General features: G+C 42.2%; 1 protein-coding gene across 1 annotated transcript in view; it reads right to left on the bottom strand.

Moving 5' to 3' along the window:
- Nucleotides 1-15,066: 15,066 nt before the first annotated feature.
- The window catches only part of CYYR1 (cysteine and tyrosine rich 1), a 62,074-nt gene continuing 51,502 nt past the window's right edge, over nt 15,067-25,638 (bottom strand). The window contains exon 4 of the mRNA XM_071755123.1: nt 15,067-22,430. Within this exon, the coding sequence (XP_071611224.1) occupies nt 22,297-22,430 (134 nt within the window). The 3' untranslated portion in view covers nt 15,067-22,296. The remainder of the gene's footprint in view (nt 22,431-25,638) is intronic.

Genomic DNA, 25,638 nt, shown 5'->3' with positions numbered 1-25,638 from the left:
CTGTGAACTGTGGCATTCTAGGTAGAATTCAGTAACAAAGCCACAAACATCCAGTATCATTTGGGTATCCACAGACCAACCTGCCTGCTGCTTCAGATGATGAATGGCTCCACCAGTCCTGGGCCATCTCTCCCAGCCCCACACTGTCTTATCACAGGACCTAAAGCAATCTGAGGACTGATACTTAAGCAAGTGAATCACCCCCCAGGTGTTTAGACTACACATTTTACCCAGGATCCATCTGCAGGCAATGAAGAGAACAAAGTAAGTAATTAGTCAGCAAGTAATTAGTCTAATTGAACAGCTATCTAACAGCTATCCTGTAATGGGCAGCTCTTTCTTCAGGAGCTAAGAGTATCAGCTGGCCCAAACAAGGCATATTTTAAAAGAGATGTGCCAGTACTTGCTATTGCTATGGATTTCAGTAAAATTCACGTTTGTCTACCTTAAATATAGTAGCAAGAAAAAAAGAAGAGAAAGACCTACACAAAAAAAGCCCAAACCCTCAGAAAGGAGGACATGCTTCCTTTTCAGATAATCCTCTTTTTTGTAGGCAGTATTTTCCTATTTCTAGCAAAGTATTTAAGTCATAGTACAATGACAGCAGAGGCTGTCAGATAGCTGATACACATAATCACTTTTATTGTCTGGTTTCCCTTCCTATCAATACAATTTAGGGAACACAACATATGTAGCTTTTATTTGCTTTCTTGTTTACTTTAATGGCATCAGGGTGAATGACTGCCTGCATAAAGGACATTTCATTTGCCCTTTAAAATAAACCAAGATGGCAAATTGACAGTGGATTGAAAAAAGAAAGACAGGAATCAACTATTCTGCTATCAAGTATCAAATTATACTTTTGTTTTCACATATCCCTGGATACGTAGGCCTCAAATTTTGTGAAGAATTTAAAACACAGGAAAGAAACAAAAATCCCTGTTTGATAAGAGCATATAAATAAATATACCAGGCCCCAAATCTATGGCAATTTCTGAAATAAAATCCAATATCCAATATGCACTGTAGTAAATCAAACATACCCATGAATGTTCCCTGGCTCTGAGGCCAGGAGCCATCGAGCATCCTGAGCCCATGGAGTAGCCTGAGGCCTGGCCACCCCATGTAGCCTGGCAGCAGGCAGGCTGTCCATGGGCTCCCTGGTCCAATCTAACTGGCATAGTCATATCCAGGAGTTGTCTGGCAATATACCAGCTCTCTAGGGCCAAAACTGTTAAAAAAATGTATAATGTATAATAGCAGACTCAGGGAGAAAACATGAGACCAGACACACTGTTGGCTGGGGCTGGTGTGAACCTTGGAGCCCCTTTGGACACTACATTGAAGGGAAGGGTGCAGAGGTGAAGAGGACCTGAAACAGCCAGCATTGAGCCCTGCTGCTGGCAGGGCTGCTTCCCACGGCAGCCAGGCATCTGCAGCAGGAGCAAGGGAGCTGTTGCAGGAGGATCTGGAAATTTAGCAGAAATTTTCCTCCGGAAGACGAGGCTCCGGTTGTACAAATGGTAGAGGGATAGGAAACAGGAGGTTCTTCACACCCTGAGACAGGTGCTACCCAAAATCTGCATCAGTATTCAGATATTTGGTGTTGGCTACAACTGAAGGTGAGACAATGAAAAAGAACACAGATACTGCCTGTGCTCAGAGATTTTAAATGAGATGAAGTAAACAAAGGTTTGAATTAAATCTGTGACTGGGTTGAAGAAAGAGCCACACATGTTTCTTCAGTGCTTTCTAGATGTGCCTGTATCTCAAGAACACCTTGGGTTATTTTAAGCCTTCCCATGAGTCTTTCTATTGCTGCTTCTCCTGTTTAACATTAATAATCCCCAGGATGTTCAACTGTTATTATATGTGAGCACCAGGATCCTAACCAAAACCTGTAGAAGATTGTCATAAGTGAGCTATACTGACTGGTCTTTTCCTCATTATGACTGAGATTTGGAGAAAAATGCTGACTAACAAAGTACTGTGTTTAGCACAGATGGTTTATTTCACTAGAAAATGACTAAGGAGATGGTAGTATTTGGCAGCACTTTATCCCAGAGGTCACAGAAACTGTCTTGTCTACTTCCAAAACATCAATCAGTTGTTCAGGTCCAATGAAGAGGATGACTTCTTCTGCTATAAACACAAAATCTTATTAAAAAAAGAGGCCTAGTTATTTATTTTAGTGAGAAAATGCAGAGCAAATGCTTTGGTTTCCTTGGGCTGGTTATTTAAAGCAAAGCTTACAGTACAAAGCAAAAATATTTTAAGTAAAGCTTACAGTACAAAGCAAAAATATAAAAATACCTGTGCTTAGAGTACAACTTTAGGGAGGACAGTGAACAGCAGGATACTTCTAATAGTGTTCTCTCTTTATATGTGCCTTTGAAAATGTGGCAAAGTTATCCTGTATCCTCTTCTTTCTTGAGCAACTGAGGGAAACATTTTGGGTCATAACTTCTCAGATTTTTAAATTCCATTTTAAAGTAAGTTCAGACACAGAGATATTTACATTCTTTTAGGTTCTGAATGATTTATTTACCATATAATCATTTATCACTAAAAAAAAAATTAGATGTTGAAATTAAATCATTTTGTATAGAGCATTGTGAATATAAATGGACACTTTCATCATTAGCTGACACAATGGATTGTCTCCCTGAGAATAATTTGGGTATTAGACTTATGTGTGCTTGCCTGGCATCATGTCTATAATAAGTTAAGCTGCTTAATATGATTAGCTTCTGAAATGGATTTTACTGAATCAGAGAAGATGGGAGAAAATGAGGAAACAAAGTATTCCTTACTGCTGAGTGCTACAAATACTGTGGGTCATTACAGCTAAAGGCATCTGAGTCTTGTTTCGGTTTAATTCACGGCACAGAATAAAAGTCACAAAAACTCTGTCTTCTCTTCAGATGACAGTTTAAGTGATAGGGTGTAAGAAGCTCAAATTTAGATCCGGGCTATGAGAAAAGAGTTTCATACATCACATCAGCTCTACCAGAGGCATCACACAGAGAATGAAGACTGTCTGAGTTATGGTTGCTGAGTTGTTCTAAGGAGTTTGCTATCTTCTGGATCCAAAGAGATAAACCTGAAATCTGGCTTTTGTCTCTGGTTTAGCATGAACTAGGATCTTGTTGCCTGCCTGCCTTTCTGTAGAGAGGCCAAAAGCCTCTGCTATCTCTGTTTCATCAAAGCAGCAACCTTCTCTTCATGAAAAGACTGACAGGTTATAGTGCAAGGGCAGGCTTGATGCAATTTCAGAGTCCAGAAATCATTTTTCTGTAAAGTAAAGAAAAATAAAAGACCTTCAGGTTTGATAACCAGAAAAAAATGGGGAGAACATTATTAAATACAACCACTTCCATTGGCAGCAGTGATATTAATGCTGCTAACACAAGAAATGAAACTCATGGTCATAAAAAAGTTGCAAAAGTAGCTTCAGTGTAAGCTAAACACCTGTTCAGGTGAGCTGTTGCTGGTTTAACTTTCGTGCAACATCTCACAAACATACAAATAATCCATTAAATGAAGTCCAGTTTAGTGAAGATCTAAAAGAGGAGGCAGAAGTTGGCTTCTTCCCTGGTATTACCTAGAAGGAAGCTTTTAGCATGGAAGGGATGGGGCAGATCTGTACAGGGAAGGCATTTAGCAGAACGAGCATCTGCTGAGCTGTGCATGGTTGCTCAGGTTGGACTCTTGTTCCTGACTGCAAGGACAAGCAAGCACATTTTATTTCTTTTGAAAGATACCATTTCTGAGAAAACCATAAAATTAGTAGGAATGTAAACTTGTTGAATCCCAGGGATAAAGGTTTTATGCAAATATAAATCATGTTTTACTTAGGATTAAGCTTTTTGAGTTATTCATTCCCTGATTAAGCTGTGTGAAGAATTAGGCAAATTAAAGAGAGAACTTTCCTGTCACAGTGTTTCATCTGAGGACTGCTCGTGGCAGGAGCATTTCAAATAGTTCCAAACGTTTTAAAAGTTTGTGTTTATTTATTAATTCTTTCAGTCTCAACAATAGTCAGATGAAGGCAAATGGGAAGTCAGGGATATATGGATGTGCAACAATCAAAAGCTTCTAGGAAAGCACTGAGTTTATCCTTTCTTCTGCGAAAGACAGACAGCAATCCTTTGTTTTTACCAAGAAAGGTATAATTACTGTAGTTCTGCTCATACAGTTTTATTGGAGTTTCTTTTGAAAATTATAATAGAAAGGAGAAAAAAAGATGGCCTTTCACCAAAAGCTAGGGGAACCTGAAAAAACTCCTACTTTTCACTGCATAAAAGGAATACACAACTGTTCAAGTGACGTCTGCAAGCTGGCCTCCCACTGCTTTGAGCCTAATTTGGTTGGAGAGGAACAGAAAAATACTGGCCCTTGAAAACTCAAAATTGCACTGCAAAATCTGGTCTAACGTTAATATAGACCTTCAGCTGCCATTGCCACTGATAGATGCTTTAGAAGTGCTGATTTTCTCGTACTGATGATAAAATGTCATGAGACTATTTGTCCAATGAGCACTTAGTTGTTTGGGTTTTTTTCCAAAGTTAAGTACATTATCTCATCTGTTTCAGAACATTTTTCTTTCAGAGAAACCGTATGACATTAGACTGCTGTGAGTATGACTGCCTGCCAAGTCTCCTTTGTCTCGTCAATATTTAATTACAAGTCCAAAGAATGACACAAATGTAGGAAACTGTAATCTGAAAAGCTCACTGCAACCCATTTTTCTCAACAAGGAGAACAACACAGTCAGAGCAAGGTTTTTGGCCAAGTATGACAATGAAAACATTTTTTGGTATAAATATTAATTCATATTTTCTAAGACTTCCATTGGTTACATAAGTTCTGCCTGCCTTCCACAGATTTCAGATTTCTTGCTGAGGTCATTCATCTCAGAAACGAGGACCTATGGGAGTTGTGTTAAACTGCATAGCCAAGTGACCCTGGCTGCCTGGCTGTGGGTATAACTCCACCTCCCCATAGGAATGTTACCTCATTCATCTCTCTTCTCCCCACCAAAGTGCTGAGCTCTGCTCCCAGAGAAGCCTCACACTTGTTGCCACTTGGGCTCTGCACTTGACATGAGAGCAGTGTGTATTCACTGTGCTGATCCTCAGGCTCTGTGAGAGCTCAGGCACGTCCCAGTATTCCCTCCAAGAACCCGTGTATGGTGTGGTATAACTCAAACAATTGTTTTGAAAAGTGGGATCAACCCATGACAGATCTGAGAACAAACCATCTGCATAAATCTCTCTCTTACCCTCAGTAGCTCAGCATCAGGTGATGGACCAGTCTGGCCCCTTAACTGAGCACTTTCCTTTAGGGATGGTGACTTTTTATCATCTGTCAGAGCCTTCATATTTGTCCCTGCTTCTGTTCTCTGGACCATTAATAAATGAGTTCTTACAGGTTCAAAGGAGACTGAACCTGAATCTAGGATCCTTTTCTCCCCCTTGTGCCTGTTTGCTCAGACTCTCTGGGTGATCTAAGCCAGCACAGACATGCAGCAAACCAAAACCATTTTACTGTGCTAACGCACAGTTACAGAGCAATCTCCAGTTAATTAGTGTGTGTGTTCCACAAAATACATTTTTATTATTATTTGCCTTACCTTCATTTATGCAGAATGCTTTGGTTCTGAAAGAAAGAGACAGTAAGAAAACTGAAATAATGACATCAAACTAGAGAAAGAAGGAAACTGCTCCAGTAAGACTTAAGGCCATCAAGCAAAACAACAATATCTCTGATTACTGTCCACGTTTTTCTCCCAAAAGGCCCACTGAGCTGTACCAACTCCTGTTAAACCACCTATGTTTGTCCTTTTCATAGTCTTGAACAGTAATTTATTCCCAGATTGGCTGAAATATTAAGTCTTTGATGTTGCCACTACAATGCTTAAGCAGAACATGCTGCAAATGTAGGACAACTGCTTGTGTGTGTGGTTATGTGTGTCAGAAGTGTAGAAAGAAGGGTATTTTGAGGAGGCACACAATCATATAAGGGGGCAGCTCACCACCACAGGGGCTTACCAGGCCCACAAACCAGCCTTGCTGGTGGTGGGTTTCCCTAGGCTGTGAGCTCAACTCAGCTTTTCACTGGGTGTAGTCTCAGTTCTTTCTTCCAACTCTAATACTCAAGTCTTTCATTTTACTCTCTACATGGCCAACCTAGGCGACCCTTTTCAGACCTAGGGACTTCTGGCCTTTGGGAGAGAAATATCCATCCTTGAGGCAAGGCCTTGAGGCCGGATGAGGCTTTGAGGTGGCTTCAGGGGAACTTGCAGAGTTTCATTCATTTTTTGTCTTCCATGAATGCACACACACAGCAAACTTCCACAGCCCCATTTCCCTGCTTGTTACAGGCAGCAGAGATGATGCGAATGGCGGTCTCCTAGAAGCCTTTTGGCTAGCAGACAGAGGCACACCAACCCTTTTATCACTTCAAGTTCTTTAATGGGGCCTCACCAGAACCACACCTGGACCACTTGCCAACTTTCAGTGGTTCTGGTGAAGAATACTGCAAAAAATGCTGTCCCTACTTTACAGGGAGGGAAGTGAGGCTTGGCAAAGATGAGACGTTGAAAATCATAGCGGTGGCAGAGTTACAAGCAAAAGCAAAGTACATCCTAGGTGTTCTATTCATTCAACTATCCTATTAACATTATATATATTTGGAGAGGAAAATGAGGCTGAAATAATGTGGGAAGAAGACATTAATGGAAAGAAAGGAACCACAAGAAAGATTTACTGTCAACTGATTTTACTGTGTCATCAGGCAGTTGCTCTCCACTTTGACTGCTTGTGAGTGTCCCCTGTTGCATAACTAAAATGGCATTTGGGGGCAAGTTTCTATATTGCATTTCCTGCTGCTGAAAAGTGGTGGGATGTAGGGGAACGAGAAGGGACACTGGATATGGGAGCAATATTTATTTTGACCCAGGACCCCCAGGGAAATAAGAAAAGAGAAAAGAGGGACAGCAAGAAGAAAACCTCTGGTCAGTTGTCTGAGACTTTGTCCTGTAAACAGGTTAAACACTGATTACTGCCCAGCTGCTTCTAAGCACTTCAGGCGTATGGAGCTCCACGTACTGCCTACTCTAAAGGAGTCAACATTTTGTTCTGAGGAAATGGCTCAGAGCTTCAGGCACTGAAGTTTCAGAAGCTCAGGACAAACTCAATTTGAACATTTGAAAAAAAAAGAACAGAAAGATAAGAAAGGGAAACCCAGCCATTCTACAAAGTGAGCTAGAGACACTGTCAATAGGATGTCTCATAAACAGGTTTATCAATGTATACTCACATTTGGGAAGCTGTTTGAAACCAAAACAAAGGCTATATTTACATATCTATATAAACTATACTTTTCTAGACTAGCCCTCCTATTTTAATCAGGTTTTCTTTTGCAATAAACCAAAAAAATCTATTCATTTACCTACCAACACCCAAGATGATGCTTTTAGCATAAAAAAAATGCAGATTTAGAGAGTTAATAATAAAGTATAGATTATGTTTTCTTGAAAAAAAATAACTTCTTAATATATGGCTTGCAATAAAGGGTAAGCCTCGGATTTCATGCAGCAGTATTAATTACTAAGGAGAGAGAAAGAAAGAAATCACGTCAGATTAAAATACTTCTGAATCACAGCAGAGGAGATAGAGTGCATCTTCTGAATAAACAGATTATGTTACAGGGAGTAAAATTAGCAAGCAATCTTCAGCGATGCCTGCCTCGAACAGTTCTCCATATGACTTTTTGTGGGCAGGCCCAGGGGAGAACAACTGATGGCAGAATGATTATTTCAGCTTTCCATGTTATTATTCTGCAGCCTTTCACAGAGTGAGGGGATATTAACTATTCCACCTCTTCTCTGTGCTGTGAGGAAATTAGACTTCACATCTGCATGTAATGTGCGTGTAACAAATAATTGCTTATCACAAAAGCTTTTTGATCTGAAAGTATGAGAAATAGCAAGCAGAAGAGAAAGGAGTTTGTGTGTTACTGCTGGAGGAATGATAAATTTCAAATAATTGATGTAAAATAGGATTGCTATCAAGAAAGAAGAGAAATAACCACAGGTTCGGTGGCATGGAAGACAGAGGTACACACTTTACATATTGCAGTAAGAACATTCCCAATTATTTTGGTGGATTCAGGCATTCTCCCCTGCAGACCAGCATACTGCCCTCAGCAGCACAGGCCTCCCAGGGCACCCACCAGCCCGTGTTATCAGGGTTGGGCTGTCCTCTGGTTAATGCTGCCTTTTAGGTGCTGTTCTTTAATGAATATATACACAGTTCATTCCTCACACAAACATGGTTTGTGAAGGTCCTGGGCTCTGAAGAAATCTGTTGCTGGCTGCCTCTGAAAAAAGCTCCATTTCCTGCCGAGGTGAAAAGAAAACTAATGATGTCCATGGCACCAGAGCCTGCCAGTCTGCACAAGTCTTCCCAAGCCCCTCCTGAAGTCACCAGCAGCCCAGTAGTAACCCCAGCTTCATGCCTTTGAATGCCTCAACTTTGACTTTATATTCTTCTGCAGCCCAAACTATTCTATGTTTCTATGAAATAACCACCAAATAAGAATGTTTAAATCCTTACTAAGGAAGCAGCTGGTTTATATTGTGATTGTAGGGGTCTCCTACCTTGTATCTGGGGGAAAGACCTTATCTGGGGTGTATCATCAGTCCAGTCTTGTTCAACATGTTCATCAATGGATGAGGGGACAGAGGGTATCCTCAGCAAGTTTGCTGACAATACAAAGCTGGGAGGGGTGGCTGGCACTCCAGAGGGCTCTGCTGCCATCCAGTGTGACCTGGGCAGGCTGGAGAGCTGGGCAGAGAAGAACCCAATGAGGTTCAACAAGAGCAAGTGTAGGGTCCTGCACCTGGGGAGGAAGAACCCCAAGCACCATTAGAGGTCAGGGGTGGACATGCTATAAAGCAGGAAGGATCTGGGAGTCCTGATAGACAGCAAATTATCTATCTAGCTAGCAGTGTGCCCTTGCTGCCAGAAAGGATGATGGAATCCTGGGATGCATAAAGAAGAATGTGGCCAGCAAGTCGAGGGAGATCATTCTCCCTCTGCTCTGCCCTGGTGAGGCCACAGTGGGAACACTGCATCCAGTTCCGGGCTCCCCATATCAAGAGAGAGAGGGAACTAATAGGGAGAGCCCAGCAGAGGGCTAGAAAGATGATTGGGGTAGTGGAGCATCTCTCTCATGAGGAAAGGCTAAAAGATGGGACTCTTTAGCCTGGAGGGGGTTGAAAGGAGACCTTATCAATGTCTACAAGGACCTAAAGGACAGGTACAAGGAGGATGGAGCCAGACTCTTCCCAGTTGTTTCCAGTGACAGGACAAGGGCCAATGAGCGCAAGCTGGAACACAGGAATTTAAATGTAAGAAAAATCTTTACTATGAGGGTGACAAGGCACTGGAACAGTCTGCCCACGGAGGTTGTGTAGTTCCCTACTCTGAAGATACTCAAAACCACCTGGATGCAGTCCTGTGTAATGTGCTCCTGGTGATCCTGCTCCAGTGGGAGAGTTGGAACAGATGATCTCTTGACATCCCTTCCAACTCCGATAATTCTGGGATTGTGTGATTCTCAATCCACTGGAGACTGAGCTGGCTCTGGAAGAAGAGGTAACCATATAAATTTGAACTCCAAAAAAAGCAAGCACCTTGGTGGAGGAATGGAGGGATTTTGCCCATTTCACTGCTCACCTTGCTCCCTGTGCCTCAGCAGCCTTGTGTCACAGCTGCTCTGGCAATGGGGAGCTAATAAGAAAAAAAACAAACCAAACCAAAAAAAAAACCCACTATGATAAATTGCTGCTAGTGATAACAAAAATGGTGCTTTATTTCTGACATTATGTGATAGTTTCTAGCTATTCACTGTCTTCTTTACAATAGTCAAACAATCTTTAAGGCAATGGGATGTTTTTTATGCAAGCTTCGCTTGTTTGGGTTTGTTTTTTTTTTAGGTTTGTAAGGTCTCCAAAAGGAGAAAGGGCTCTGCCTTGGAGAGTAACTTAAGAGGGATGTACAGAGTTTCTATGCCTTTCTGAGAAGCATTCACAACTAAATTGTAGATGGTACATTTAAAGTAGTACAACTTTCCTTATTTTTTCATTTCCCATACAGTTACTGCCACCCAGGAAGAAGAGTGCAATGTAGCCACAAGAGGCAGGAATCCTAACTATACACTAGGGAATGGAGAAAAGGGGAAAGAAATCTCAGTTACTAAAGCAGTTATTAAAACAAAATAGGAATGTTTCAGCTCAAGATGAAGCATAAAGTCAGAAAAAAGATATTTGATAGCATGGAGAAGTAAATGTTGGATGACAGATAGCCCCCAAAATCACAGGCCAGTGGTCCCTGCTCTGCAAGAAAGGAGGATTCTTTACAAGAGCAAGCGTGTTGTCTGGTGTTTCTTCTGGGAATTGCCATGACTCGGGCTTGGGCACTGCCCAAAGCAGACTGCTAGGTGACAGCACAGAAACACAGGTCTCATTGTATAATATTTCAACTTACAAGTTGGGTTTGTTTTTTGTTGTTGTTGGTTTTTTTTTGGTTTTTTTTTTTGTGGTTTTTTTTGGTTTTTTGGGGGGGGGGGGTTTGTTTTTTTGTTTGTTTGGTTTTTGGTTTTTTGGGTTTTTTTTTTTTTGTTTTGTTTTGCTTTTTGTTTTTTGGGTTTTTTTGGGGTTTGTTTTTTTTTTTCTTCTGCTTGCTTTTATGGGACACAATGAAGGACTGTATCACTGGATGATGCAGTCATCTTGTGTTATGATCTCACCTGTCAGTGCATTCAACATTCTTTCTCAAAAAAGAGAAGCAAAGGGCTCAAAGCTGCCACTCACCTTATTAGGAAAAGGAATTAGACACCAGTCAGAAGCACTGGGGTCAAGGGACTTTTACTCATGTACTAATACTCTTGCTCAACCGGAAACTTTCTCGAGGGAAAGGGAGAGGGAACTGATGTGTGAAAATTAACTATGGATATGAAGAGCAACAGGGCAACCATCATGATCCATCCCATCTGGCACATAAAAAATTGAATTCTACAGCTCGGGCTCAGGTTTAAATGGGAAGGGATCTCTTCATTTCTATAGCTCAGTTGAGATTTTTTGAAAGATTATATCTTCTCTACATGCAATGTAGGTATTTTCTTTTTTTTGGAAGCTATGAGATATCTAATTATCTCAGTGAAAAATGGTGGTGGGGGTGTTACTCCTGTTGCTTGCAGAGTGTGATTGAAGAAAGTTGCTGTCAATATTAAGACAAACAACCCTGAATTTTATTTCTACTTGGTTTTTCTGTAAGATAAATAAGACTTGGTATCAGCTTAGCCTTTAGTAAACCATTTTTTTGTCATTTTTTCCCAGCAACCTTTATTTAAGCCTAGAGATTTCCTGAGCAGACATATGAATGCATGCACAATAAATCTGTTTTTTCTGGAAAGCTCTGTGGAGATCCTATAAATCTATTTCAAAGGTAACATTAATTTACCACAGGGAGCAGACAATCAGCAGCATATGACCTGAACACCTCTCTGCCTCTTCCCAGCCCCATCAGGCCTGTGGGGTGTGCAGGAGGCTGTGGCAGGCAGCAGCCTTCCTACCTGTGACTCTTCCATAGTGGCCTCAATGGTTCTGCTGTGTAGCCCCAGCAAAAGTTCTCAAAATTTGCTAAGAAAAAACATTTGGGTGGATAAGGAAGACAGAGAAAAACCCATGAAAACCTGGGCGACAAGGTCATCTTAGGCCAGGCAGGCTATGCCCCCTGAGTAGGTGGAAAGCTTTCCTGTGTTACAGGGATCAGGGCAGGAGTGGTGGCCTCCAGCCATCACAAGAACTGATTTCAGTAAAAGGTTTAGATTGTTGAACCTGTCTGTATTGCACTCCAGCACAGGAAAAACTAAATTTCAAGATCAGTGAGGAAAACCAATGGTGAGCCTTAAGCTCAGTATTACTGCACAGGTAATAGAAAAGATATTATTCACCAGTGAAGCCAAATACACCATGGGAGCTTCATGTTCCATGTGAAAATATGCTCAGAACAAAAGGTTTCTTTGACATTATCTCTCCTTCTGTACTCTGTTCTCACACTGCCTTCGTGGCCTACCAGATCTCACTCATCTCAACACACCCAACTTAGAGGTACAAATAATAACATGGGCAACAGCAGCAGCAAAGCCATGGGGGTAAGGGGTTTACAGCAGTGGTTTTGGAGTGGGGTGCAGCCTCTGCACAGCCCCTCTGTATTTCTCCATTGTGGGTCTGCATGTTGTGTCCTCTCTGATGCCCCCCAATTTCCACACCACTGTGCAGACCTGACCCAAAAACTTGATGGCACATTTCAATGAATGCTGCTAGCAAGACACTTAACTGTTGACCTTGTTTTCAGTATTTCTGTGGGCAAAACTGAGTATTTTGTCATGCTCAATTATATTTTTAAGGTCAAGTCTTCATTCAGACCCTAACTACACACTGAGTAATTTTCTTTCTGAATTACACAGAGACTAACAAATTATACATAAAGGAAACCATAAAAAAAAAAATCTCTTCTGTGATTGCGTCTCCTCTAATAAATAGAGAATATGAAAAGGTATTATATTCAGTATCAATTACTCATATTTTCAATAAGTAACTGGCACATCCTCAAGTTACAACTTCCATCAACACCGACTATAAAATACCACTTCTGCTATGATTGGAAGGGCTGTTACTGACTGTCAATTAAGATATATATCATGTACCAGGCAACAGAAGCTGATAACGCCAGGAATAACACCTGTCAGCCACTTGGGAAATATAGAGGCAAGAGAAGACTTAAAGATGCTGAAGATCTTAATCTACAGCTTCTTACTTTTAAACACTGACCTCCAAGATATGAAGAACACGAAGATTTATCTGCACTTGAAAATTTCCCTAGCTTCCTGTTGTTGTGTTTCTTTTTCAGAACCAGGATAAATGAAATATTTCTGATTTACAGATTGCACTGCACATATTTTGAAGAAGTAGCACTACAGTTGCTACCACCTCCCAGCACAAGAAATTTCTCTTCGCAGAAATCCTTGGCTGTCATTTTCCAGCCCTTGTACCCAGGGTGAACTGGAGCTAATTTCCTCAAGTGAGGAAGTCTTCAGGTGAAGCCCAGAAAAGATTTACCTCTTTTGATTAGCCCTTAGATCCACTGGAATTTGCCTTTCAGAGCAATATATCATTTGTAGGGGAAGGAGGTTTTTTTCTTTTTAATGAAGCTAGAAATCCCAACAAAATATTCTCAACCCTTCTGTATGCACCCGGATATGAAAACAATTTACACAAAAACCTCCTACAGTGCCTCAAAACGTAACAGGCTGGAGACTGCAGAGCTGGCCATACAATTGCCCAACAGATCCCAAGGTTGGATGCAGATGCTTGGAGCTGTGACCATTCCCTTTGCCAGTGCTGCCGCAGCACTCTGCAGGAGGGCAAGGACAGGCAGAGAGAGCAACTGCTGGTACTCTAATTCCTTACTTCTGGGGCATGGAAGAAGGAAATGGCAGCCATTTAATTGCCCTTTTCAACTGCAGAGGTGGAAAATACCAGCTCATCAAATAGATATAAAATGAATAAGTGTATTTCTGGATGCAGATCCCACTTTGCTTAATCCAGCTTCATCACGCAAGTCTTATGTGAGGGTCATGCTGATCAGGGCACCAGGTGAACCAAGCACTTTGCTTTGTCTACACCGAAATTATTCTTCCATCATGGACAGAACCAATCACTGTTGTCTTATTTGATTTATGTAAAATCTCATCAAATACCTTGACTGCTATGATCAAAATTAAGTCCACCCATGGATGGAGAAATGTTTTAAAACTCCAGTGAATTTTGAGCTTCAGCTAGTGGGATGCTTTCTTTTCCCGCACTTTCCACAGCCCAAGACCTAAGATAGGAATCAATCCCTTTTATTATCCTTACTGGTGTCAGAAGGATCACTGATGAAGCTTACCAGAAAGCAGATCAGGCTTAAAACAGGTAATCCTCTGAACTCATCAGCTAGAGGAAGAACATATGCTGGTCTCCTGATCCCTTTTTAAAATAAATTTGACCGGTGTGGAAGGGATAGGAACATCAGGATGCTACTCTTCTAACTTTAAAGTCAAGCATCAATAAACCTACAAGTCTACATTGTGACTTTCCCCAGGCTCACTTGATTATCAGGTCAATTTTACCTTTCTACAGGACTTTGATATTTGTGACACACAGTATCCCCTCTCTCCAAAAACATCACTAATCACAGCTTGTCTTCATTGAAGCTGACCAGAAATCATAATCAGTAATAGACACCAGCAGCTAGAAGGGGTTTAATGAAAGATTTTTCAATGAAACTAAGCCTTGACCCTTGCCAAATTGACTGCCACATCCCCCAGTCTTTTTTCCACCCTTGGGTGCTGCACCCTAACCCCTACAGAAACAGGGAGCAGCCACTTGTACAGTGGGGTGTGAGCACCCATGGCTGGGGAGAGGGAGCCCTCCCCAGTACAGAGGGATTACTGAACTGTCCTGCTTTGATTGTAATCATGAGGGCTGGTAGAAACCCTATTTTCCTCAGTCTCTCAGATGGGACAAGGACCATTTACACCTTTCTACAGTCTCTTGTAGATTAGGAAGATAGATACACCATGATAGCACAGCAAGGGCTTCACAGTTTGTCAGTAAGGAGCCCAAATCCATCACCCAGCTGGGATTGCTCATCTCAAGGGTTCATCCCTATGTACACAACCATGTATCAGCTGATTTCCCAGTCTTGAATCAGATGGCTGATCCCCCACCCTCCACCTCAGAGGAAGAGCACCACCACATGAGGAACAGTAATGCAGAAAATACATATTTAACTTTGTTCCTCATTCTCAAGAATTTTCCGGATGAGGTCTCAGATGAGGCACAGTAGTGGAGACTGTACCACCACAGCACTTCTTTGATAAATGCCCACAAGAGCTCTGCCTTGCTTTTTTAACACAGAAATAATGAAGATTGATGATCAATAAGGTCAGTTTAAGATTTCATATATTCTTTTTATATGAGATAGCAGGTACAGAAGAAACCTTGTCTCTTAGCTGTCAATAAAAGGTGGGTATCCTGATATCCCTTCATGCCTTGGCAAATGGTAAACCACCACCAAGCCCATTACCACCCCGATACCACAGGGGCTCACTGCCTGATAATGAGCCTCAAGCAAGGGACAGTCACCAGTACATGGATTTATTCCATGTGCATGTTCTGCATACCCTGCTGTACAATCTACATTATCTGTAGTTGTTGAGTTATTGTTCAAGTTTCATGGTGTAACTAAATATACAACTCCAAGTTTGAGTCTCACTATGTGGAATCACAAGATTCCCAGGAATAGATTAACATTTTGTTTAATTAAACATAGCCCAGTCATCAACAAATTACTGCCTGTATAAACCAAGGGACACCACATATCTAAAAAAAATTAAGCCAGAAAGTGTATTAAATTAAAAACAACAACAAAACAAACAAACAACAACAACAAAAAAACCAAAACAAAACCACAAAACCCAAGAAAAAACAACACCAAAAAAGGTAAAAAACCAACTTTTTGGTTGAGCATCTCTTCATGAAGATCCAGTTACAAAACAGGGAGCTACAGGTACTGAAGTCACCAGGCAGTCCCAGGGAATGTTTGGGCTTTGCAGTTGCACACAGCACACCCTTTCCTCCTGTTAAAAGATTTGAAGATGCTCTACAGTGAAGGAAAACAGAAACATTGAGAAAAGAGGAAACATGCTATCAACTTGATTGCTGTTAGCTGTGGGCATGACTTCCTTTTTCCATTTTCCTTGCCTCAACACACTGGTCACCATTTGCATTTTTGGAAAGCAGGGAGAGGAGCGGAGCTTCACCATAAGCGAGGCTTGGGACGAGGGTGATCTCAGGATAGGTGCTAAACAGCTGCCCTTCCATCCCTGCAGAAGAGGGGATGGTTAAAACCAGAATATGTGTGACTCTGGTAGAGCCCAGCCTCCCCTAGCAGCTCCTCATGGTGGTGATGCAGGGGTGCAAGGGAAGGGGTCTGCTTGGAAGATGTTTTCCCATGGTCAGCACTCTACGGAAAAGCTCTTTGGTAAGCAGCAGTAAAAGAAGAATGCAGCCCTGAGGGATCTTGAGGAAGCATGTAAAATAAGGGCAATGAGATGAGTCACTGGTAAATATGCTATCATGTAAAAAACAACCAGGCAATCTGAATAAACTGGTGAAATCAATCTCCAGATCAGTTCCTATAATGGAGGACACCCCATCAAAACCACATAGCAGCTATGGAGAGAAAGTGACAGTTTGTTTTCTGGCCATAAAAAATTGGATTTGCTGGTGTTCCAGAAAACCAGCATATAATAGATGTGTGGCAAAGGGTTAAGATGTGTTCTGTTATGGATGGAGAGAGCCATCTTGGTATTTATGCAAGAAAGGAGCACTGTGGGGTTCCTATGAGTGAGCAGAGGGCTCAGGTGAAGACTGAGGCCTGGGAAAAGCCAGCATCACACAGCTCCCATTTTGGTCTCCCTCCTGCAGGCTTCAGCTGTTAAAAATCATCTGCCTTTGCTGGCAGCAGGCCAGCTTAGCTCTGTGAGGGAACTGGCTTCATATGCTAGGCTAACAAAAAACCCCTACTTTCTTCAGAAACACCTAAGTCCTTGGGTTTCCTCTTGTTTCTGTTGGCTTTAGTCCACTCTTAGTCATCACTGTGATAGCAGTGGCATCCAAAGGCTGCCTTTCCCTACTCTTCACTAGGGGTACAAAATACTAATGGTGCATAACATAAAGAAATTATTAATGTTTTCCATTTCCAGTGCTGTGTAAATACTGACCATCTTAATCTTTACAGCAAACTGGACAAACATTACTCCTTTGGTTATTGCCCCCAGCACCTTGAGTAACATGACCATGGAGCCAGAGCTCCCTGGATTCTTCTCTGGGCTGCTCTCCCGATTGCATGGGGCCTCTCCTGCACACTCCATGCTCATTGCTTTTGCTGTTTCTACAGTGACAGTCACTAGCCACAGCACGAGCAAACCATCCCCTATAGGTCACACAAAACCAAAAGTCTTGACCATTTTGATTTTCCCCATCTGTCCTTCCCTTTTGTATACTGAGGGACCACCACTCCTCCTTTTCTCAGTCCTTTGTTCATCTCTTTCATCTGCACACCAGAATCATAACAGAGTGGGAGAGGTGTTTTTATAAAGGGTGTGCTGCAATCCGGGCTTGGACAGGGGCTCTGCTTTTCAGATGTCACACACATTGCTGCAATATAAAAAAAACACCACCAGACCGAGTGTACCCACTGGAAAGCAGTAACAGGGACCACTTGATAAAAGTTCCTGGTTGTTATTTCCTCAAGGTTTTTTTTCCAAGCACTGATGTTTTAGTGAAACTAAAGAAATATATTCTGTTTACCTTAATTCTTTTAAGCTATTTCTTCCTCAGGGCATTATATACTATAACTGTGTGCTGTTGAAAATACCTGTTGTGTTTTATACCAAGGTGGCTAAAATAATTATTTTTCCATTTACTATAGCATCTGGAGAACTTCCAGGATGAAAGTGAATACAGAAATGCCAAACATTTCCTTTTCTAACAGATAGCCATCAGTACTTTATGAACTATCCCATTACATCCCAAAAATATCACTGTGGTTTCACAATGGGTTTTGAGAACATTTGCTTTAAATTGAAAGACACTATTACTGCTATACCATAAACATTTCAGTCCAGGTGCTCTATGGAGTAATCTAATTTTTTCATTGTGGCACTATTGAAAATCTGGTCTACTACACTGGTAAAACTGAAACTTTCAAAGTTATCAGCATTAAAAAAGCAAACAGTTACATTTTTCATTAATTAAAAAAGGTTTATAATAGCATAAATGATCCTTTCATCAGAGAGTATCACTTAGGCAACAGCAGCCTAGCACATTAACTTCCCTTGGCTTTGCCTTGGCCTTTTAACGCCTCCAACTGATTATTACCTAATTTGTAAAGTCTCCCAAATGGGTCATTAGCTCTTAAATACATTTCTCCTGCTGTTTGGTATATACTCTAGAAACAGTAGGCTGATAGAGACAACTGGTTTAGAAGTAGCTCTTTCTGGGGGAAAAAAAAGGTAAAGAAATGCCAGATTAAGTTTGCAAAATGAATCACGGTTTGAAATATCCCCAATACCACCTGATTAACTAAGACATCATACAGAATTCATTTTTTTCTACAAAAGAGGACTGGCACCAGAGTATGCAAGCATATGTGCCCTTGTAAGCACCTGCAGCTCCTGCTGCTTCCAATCCTTAACAGCAATCGTGCAACCAGGCAGCCTTCTAATGTGCTGAACAAGGCAACCAAGGAGAAAGGAAGGCTCATGGGATCAGGTCCCGTATTCCTGACACGGCGACCCTCCCACTCAGCCCAGCTCAGCCTAGAAATCATGAGCCAAATGCAGAGCAACCTGAGGCCACAAGAAAATCAGTAGCATCTGGTTCAGGCACAGGAACTGCCCAGGGCAATGCTGCATTCACTGACCAAATCAGTGATACTGCCCACTGCCAGACGAGAAAAGCAAAAGATGGTTTGGCCTTTCCCAGCCAGAGATCACATTTGTCTATTTTTTTTCTTCCTTTACAGAATCACAGAGTGATCAGTTTGAAGGGACAATATGATGCAGTGCATGAGACTGAAATAAATCAGTATGACTAAGCAAAAACTCTTTATACTAACCCACTCATCTGCAAGCTATTCAGAATAAATGACTACTCGCCAGCAATTATCTGCACTGCAGGAACTTTGAATATGGAGGTGTTGAATAAAGTATATGTTTTCACACAAATGTAATAACACTTAAGGTATAACAGCACTTCAACTTTTTTGAGTTAAATTCAACTAGTAAAAATTTAGTATTAGCGATTGCTCCCATTTGTTTATGCAGCAGCTTCTTTGCGTTATTCCTTTACTTCCAAAAATCTTTCTGGCTCCCTCCTCCTCTTTGGCTATCTCAGCTTGCTTGCTTATTTTCAGTGCAATCATCACCTCTTTCTGAAAAGAGGTTACTCTGTGCCAGTTTTACCTGGTTTTGTGGAAGAGGAATGCCTTTATGTTTTATAACCTTAGCAAGGATAAGAGATGTGGCATCCTTTGAGATAAAAATCACTGCACCTTAAAGGGGCCAAGAGGAAAGCTGAGGGGGGACTTTTTACAAGGGAGTGAAGTAATGGGATAATGGGGGACAATTTTAAAACTTGAGGGAGACTTAGGTTAGTCATGAGGAAGAAATTCTTTAGGGTGAGGGTGGTGAGACACTAGCACAGATTGCCTAGAGAACCTGTAGCTGCCCCATCCCTGGAAGTGTTCAAGGCCAGGTTGGATGGAAAATGGGAGGTGTCCCTGCCTGATGGAAATGGGAGGTGTCCCTGCCCATGCAGGGGGTTGGAACCAGGTGATACATAAGGTCCCTCCCAACCCAAACCATTCTATGATTCTGTGATTGTCTGGTATGTTCCAGCGTATGTGCATCTGCAGAATATCAGCATCCTCACTAGTGTTTTCATAGCAAACAAACAGTTCTCTATAATTATTAAATACCTGGTATCCTATTTCCATAATTTTCTCCTGAAATAAGCCATATATACATTGTAGGTATGTTTGTCACTGTGACCTTTATGCAGTATTATCAGAGGCAACATGCAAACAAAAACCTGAAAAACAGAGGACTCTGTGATTGAAGACCTTTAGTTGTTTTCCAGAAACGCCTTTTTATTTAAGAAATCTGCTTTATAACTTGTTCTGACAAATGTCACAGCCGGGGAAATTTTTCCTCTAATGAAAGATTTACGATCCATTGAATAGTTTTCTTTCTTTGTATTTTTCAAGAGACTGGATTCATCAAATACGAACTGCCTTTTGATTTGTGTGTCTGCATGTACAGCGCAAAGAAATAAAATATAAGAATGGGGAAAATGACAACACTTTTTATCTGTAGGTAACTTTTTGGCACAGAAATATCATCCAGTGTAATCAACTGGAAAGTACTGAGGTACTATCATAGAATGATGTGGCAGGAACAGAATTTCCTGCAGAGGAAACTATGTTTATTCTGTTCTTCATGCTGGTCACCACGCTGGCAGGCACATCAATACCACAGTACAGGGTTTTCAGCAGGGACTGACGAAAGACCCCACAGAGAAGGTTGCCCTTCATGGGGGGTTATCAGATCTGGCTCTTGAGAGGTCATGGTACTAGCTGAAATGTTGCAGGACATAGCCCAGAGCAGAAGTAACTGTAAGGATAACCTAGTTCAGGACAGAAATGAGTATGTAACTTTCCTTCCTTAGAGAAGATTCCAAGGAACCAGCAGCATTCAAAACCTGTGACACAACTCGGTTATCCTGACTGGATTACAGATCCCTAGGTAGCTCACAGGCCTGTGACTTAAAGCTCAGTTTGGCCAAGGGCTACAACAGAGATCTTCTGAACTTACAGTGGTGAGGACTGAGGCCATTTGAGCTCTTAAGTGGGGTTTCAAGAAGACAAGCTTCATCAGCCTGGAAAGAACAAATACAGTTAAAAAATCTAAGCAAGAAAAGTCAATAAGGTCTTGTTTACAAGAAGGCCTCTGAATATCTTTCGTGCTCAAAGTTAAAAGGTTGCTTGTGTTCCTCTCTGGATCAGGTCTGAATGCCAAAAATATCGGACTTAGATGGTGATGAAATGCTGTCATCTGTTGTCACCTGAAAAGAAGATGAGGGTTACACTGGAAAACATACCAATGTATCCTGATCTCTGGGAATCAGTGGTAATCTGCAGTCTTTTCCCTGAAATGGACCTGATGCCACATCCTGAGCTCTAGGTGCTGTATTTTAGTAACCTGCTATTTTGGATGTAGCACCTCCACCTGCCCAGTCACCCAACTCAAACTAAGTATGTTCAGCACTTTTACACCTCTGGAGAGAATCACTGTTGTTATGCTTTGCATATAAAACTGAGCAAAACAGTAGTCTTACGACTGAAGTATGATGCTTTAGGTAACAGGATACTCCATCCCAAAGTCAAACAGCTGCTGCTGAATTACGGTTATTCCCCAAAGTACATGAAATGTTTTAAACCACAGAGGCTGGTACTTTACACAGCGGAGATTAAGTAATTTTGAACAGTGTGTGACAAAGGCAAAAGATATTATTCGGTGACTTACAGCTCAAAAATGCTCAAGACAATGTTCAAAAGTAATTTGATGCTCACAGCCTCTCTGCTAATCTCTTTGGTTAGAGATTATCTTGGTTATCATTATAACTGGTAAACAATACGATTTTTATTTTTAAAATAGTCTTTATGCAATCCAGTTGAAGACAAATCTGTGATATTTTTATACTTAGTTTATATTTCTTCTCTCACTTGTGAGTTTTCTTGATTCATTATTTTTTTAAAAAATGAAGCATCACTTGCTGATAAAAAAAGCATTATACATATGTCCAATGTATACAGTATCTACGACCATGTAAAAGTAAATCAGCTATAAATTAGTGTATTTTACATATAAAAATGCTCTTTATGTTTACATTACAGGTCACAAAGTAGTCTCAAACTGTTTAAAAGTAGGCACTTAAAACAACTTATGCTTGGTAACAAATAATATCCATCATTTGTTGGTTACTGAGTAGTTCCAACAGCACTTCTCTTCATAATCTTCTTATCAGACCACAACTCACAGCTGATCATCAGGTACCATCAGCCTGCAGCAGAAGCTGAAAACAGCTTCAGTCTTCCTTGGTTTTCCTCATTCCTCTCATTTCAAGAAAAGGCATTAACACACGCCTGAAGACAACAGCTGGAGTCATCCCCCCAAAATATGCCTCAGCAGCTGCCTCTTGTGCCTTCGACACAGCTTGCTGAACCATTTGTGCCACTTGCATGTCCTTACATGGAAAGCCCCCCACTCCCACATGCTGTAACAGGCTGCAGCTGAAGCAAAGCACTGATGCTAAGAGCTGCTCATCAGGCACTGACTTACAGGAACTGTTTCTTTGGTCACACATTGTTCAACCAGGAAACGTCACAGTCCGGAGTGGACAGTGTTTTTCTTCAACCTGAGCCATGGCAGCCATCCCAGATTATTTCAACACCTGCCCATATGTGTTGATGCAGACCCCATCCTATTGGTCCCTGAGCTGGTAATAATTGTCCCAGTGGTGCAGGCAGTTAATATCTGTGTGAAGCCACGTAATTATTTCCCAGAATATCCAGGGTAAGGAGGGGGTGGGGGATACTGTATCGATGCCTGTGGAGTTGGTGTGTAAGGTGGAGGTAGGTCAGCTGGGTACTCCATTTCATATTCATAACTGTATGGTGGTGGAGCCACTGAAACGGGAGAAAAAAAGAAGAAATAGTTAAAAATCTTTTCTTCAGATGCAGGCCTCTATGTACGCCCTAGTTGACAAGCTAACGTTGAGACTTCCATACAACAGGTGTGAAGTCTCCTGACAATGTGCTCACTTTTTTTTCAGACTGTGATTATACAGTCATTTTGTCAATGCACGTCCTTGCTTATTGCCTTTTCCTTCTGTGCTTAGTCACATGCCCACTGCCTTGTTGTGCTGGTAACAGAGTTTGAGTAGCTGAATGGTAGACATACCAGGGTAATGTGGCAGAGCCCAACATTTTTAAGGGAGGAAGGCTGAGATTTATCAGATCCATTCCCTTCCACTCCCTTCAGCAGCAACATAGATTTATGTCATCTTAAAATGATAAATTATCCAGCGCTTTCCTGATCTCCAAAGACCTCTCACATACCCTCTGCATCCCCAGGAGATGTGTGACATGATATGTCATGTCAAACACAGCAGCATCACACCTCCCAGGGCAAACGCTGGGCATCTTCCCAGGATATTCCCAGGGCTTGGGCTGAGGAAGAACAGAGCTTTCACCTTGTTCACCCCAAGAGAAAAATCTTAGATCCCAGTTTATGTAAACTGGGTCAGGCTTTTAGAAACAACAAAAATATTCACAAGCAGCTGAAAACATTTTCTCAACTACTTCCAACATACCTTAGAGAACAAGACCCCACTAGAGCAGACTCTAAAAATGTTAAGGTCCAGAGTCTGCTCATATCTGTGTTCATGTCACCAAGGGTGCTTTCCTAATCCTTCCCTAGATGTTTCAAGCAGACTGGCAGTGAAATGGCACTTGAACACAGAGGAAACAGAAACCTAGGATGGCTTTAATGCAGGGAAGAGATTAAAATCCCAGAAAAAACACACCTTGCTCTCTGAAAGCCCAGATACCACTGTGGGTGAGGCCAAAGGAAGGGCAGCCATTCCTGTCCAAAACAGGTAGTGGCAGGAGGAAGAGTTGATCACCAACTATGCAGCAAAAAGCCAGGTCAGTCATTACTCCAGAAGCCTTCATGACAATGGGGATCACAGAAATAATTTCTGAGCTTCCTCATCCTTCAAAAACTGCTGCTGCTGGGAGGAAGAAGCACTCAAACTAATGTTTGCACCAGGAACAGGGAGCGTGCAGTCAAACTGCCTGGAGGTGGAGAGAGAGGGGTGAGACATTGCAGGAGCAGAGCTGGGGAGGAAATGGCTACAGCCCTGAATCTTTTACTTTGCTTGTTTTTACAGCTTGCAGTGACTATTAAATTCTGAACTAGCTCTTCAGCAACTCATGGTTGAGAATATTGCAGTTTTTTTTCATTACTCATCACTCTATGCAAAACCGTGCTGCAATGATAAGGGTGATTATAGATGGTTTTAGTTTAACTGGAAAGTAAGAGCATGAGGGAGAAAACAGGCACTCAGAGCAGTGAATGCAATAAAGCAACACATAATAAATATTGCATAGGTTGCCTATAAGTGTACCTAATGCATGTGGGATTTGCTGCAACCTTTGCAACAGGAGGGAATATAAAGGCAGGGGATTTCTTAAGAGTGGTATGAGGGGACTTCATCCATGAAACAACATTGCCTTTTATTACAGTGAACTCTCAAGTTATCCCAAGGCAATCTCGCCTAGATTTGTTATTAGCAGTGTCACCAAAGCAGAGACACATCTGCACTGCATAAACACCATTATGCTGCTTGGAGAGTCAGCTCTGCTCTTTAGCAATGTGGCCACTCTCATGTGGTGAGAATCCCAGACAAATGAACCTTGCAGACCTCAGCTGGCTTGATTCAGATCCCCTTTTGGTACCCCTATACCCCAATCCTAGACAGGTATGACTTGACAAGTGCAGTACCAAGACTGGCTCTGCACAGAGTTAGCTCAGGCATAGCCTGATGTACCAGTTCCCACTCACTATGGACACAACCACACTGGAGCAGACTTATCAGGGGTCCTTGCTGTCCCCTGGGCTGCCCAAGAGCCTGTGACAGCTTTCTAGCTCTGTGCCAGATCTGACTTAGTCTCTGGGCCTTGCTTGGTGCTGCCCTGCACCTAGAAAACCGTTAAACCCAAACCATATAAACCCACAGTCAAACCTGCACTAAGCACATCCAACAATAAGAGTTAACAAGCACTGCCAGATCTCAGCTAACTTTGACCAAGGCACAACAGGCACCTCTGCACCATGCTCACCATGCTCATCCCTCATCACTCTCTACAACTCCCTGAAAGGAGGGTGTAGCCAGGGGGGGGTTGGTCTCTTTTCCCAGGCAACCCTCAGCAAGAAAAGAGGGCACGGTCTCAAGCTGTGCCAGGGGAGGTTTAGGTTGGACATTAGAAAGAATTTCTTTACAGAGAGGGTGATCAGACATTGGAATGGGCTGCCCAGGGAAGTGGTGGATTCTCTGTCCCTGGAGATATTTAAAAAGAGACTGGATGTGGCACTCAGTGCCATGGTCTGGTAACTGCAGCGGTAGTGGATCAAGGGTTGGACTGATGATCTCTGAGGTCCCTTCCAACCCAGCCAATTCTATGATTCTATGATTCTATGCTCCAAATTCCCATCAGTTCAGGCATTGTGCCAGGCAGATGCAGAATGCTAGCCTGGATCCAGCACTGCATAGCAGGCAGAAGTCCTTCCTGGGACACACAGCAGAGAATACACAGCAGAGGTGCCTCTGTGCCTTAGTAGAAGCCACCTGTGATACCACAGCCCCCAGCAGGGCTTGTGAGCCCTGCCCATGGACCAGCCAGCTTGGGCAGCATCAGGCACCACGTGACATCACTTGAAGCCTTTGTGCTGTGATCCGCAGGCCTCATTGTCCAGGTTTTCCCCTCCCTGTGGCATGCCAGGCCACAGGTTTACTGGACCAGGCAAGCAAGCTGACCGGGGGTGAGGGAGAGGAAATGCAAGAACCGGAAGACAAAAAAGAACAACTGATGTGTTGCCAGAGAGCTGCTGGCACAGGGAGAAGGACTATCTTGCACAGTGCAGCACAGCCCACGGGGAAGGTCTCAGCATGGCTCCTGAGGACACTGACAGCCACACAGCTGTGTGAGGGTGGCACCCAGCCAGACCTCAGTCGCCCACAGAGCAGCTGAATAAATCAGCCCAGCCAGGGCGATGGATGCACTGACGAGCGATGCACATGTGGAGCAGGCCTGGCCCTCTGGACTTAAAAGA

The sequence above is a fragment of the Heliangelus exortis genome, chromosome 1 (genome assembly GCF_036169615.1).
Source record: "Heliangelus exortis chromosome 1, bHelExo1.hap1, whole genome shotgun sequence".
NCBI lineage: Eukaryota > Metazoa > Chordata > Aves > Apodiformes > Trochilidae > Heliangelus > Heliangelus exortis.
The sequence above is the reverse complement of the archived record's forward strand: the minus strand, read 5'-3'. Positions and strand labels throughout refer to the sequence as shown.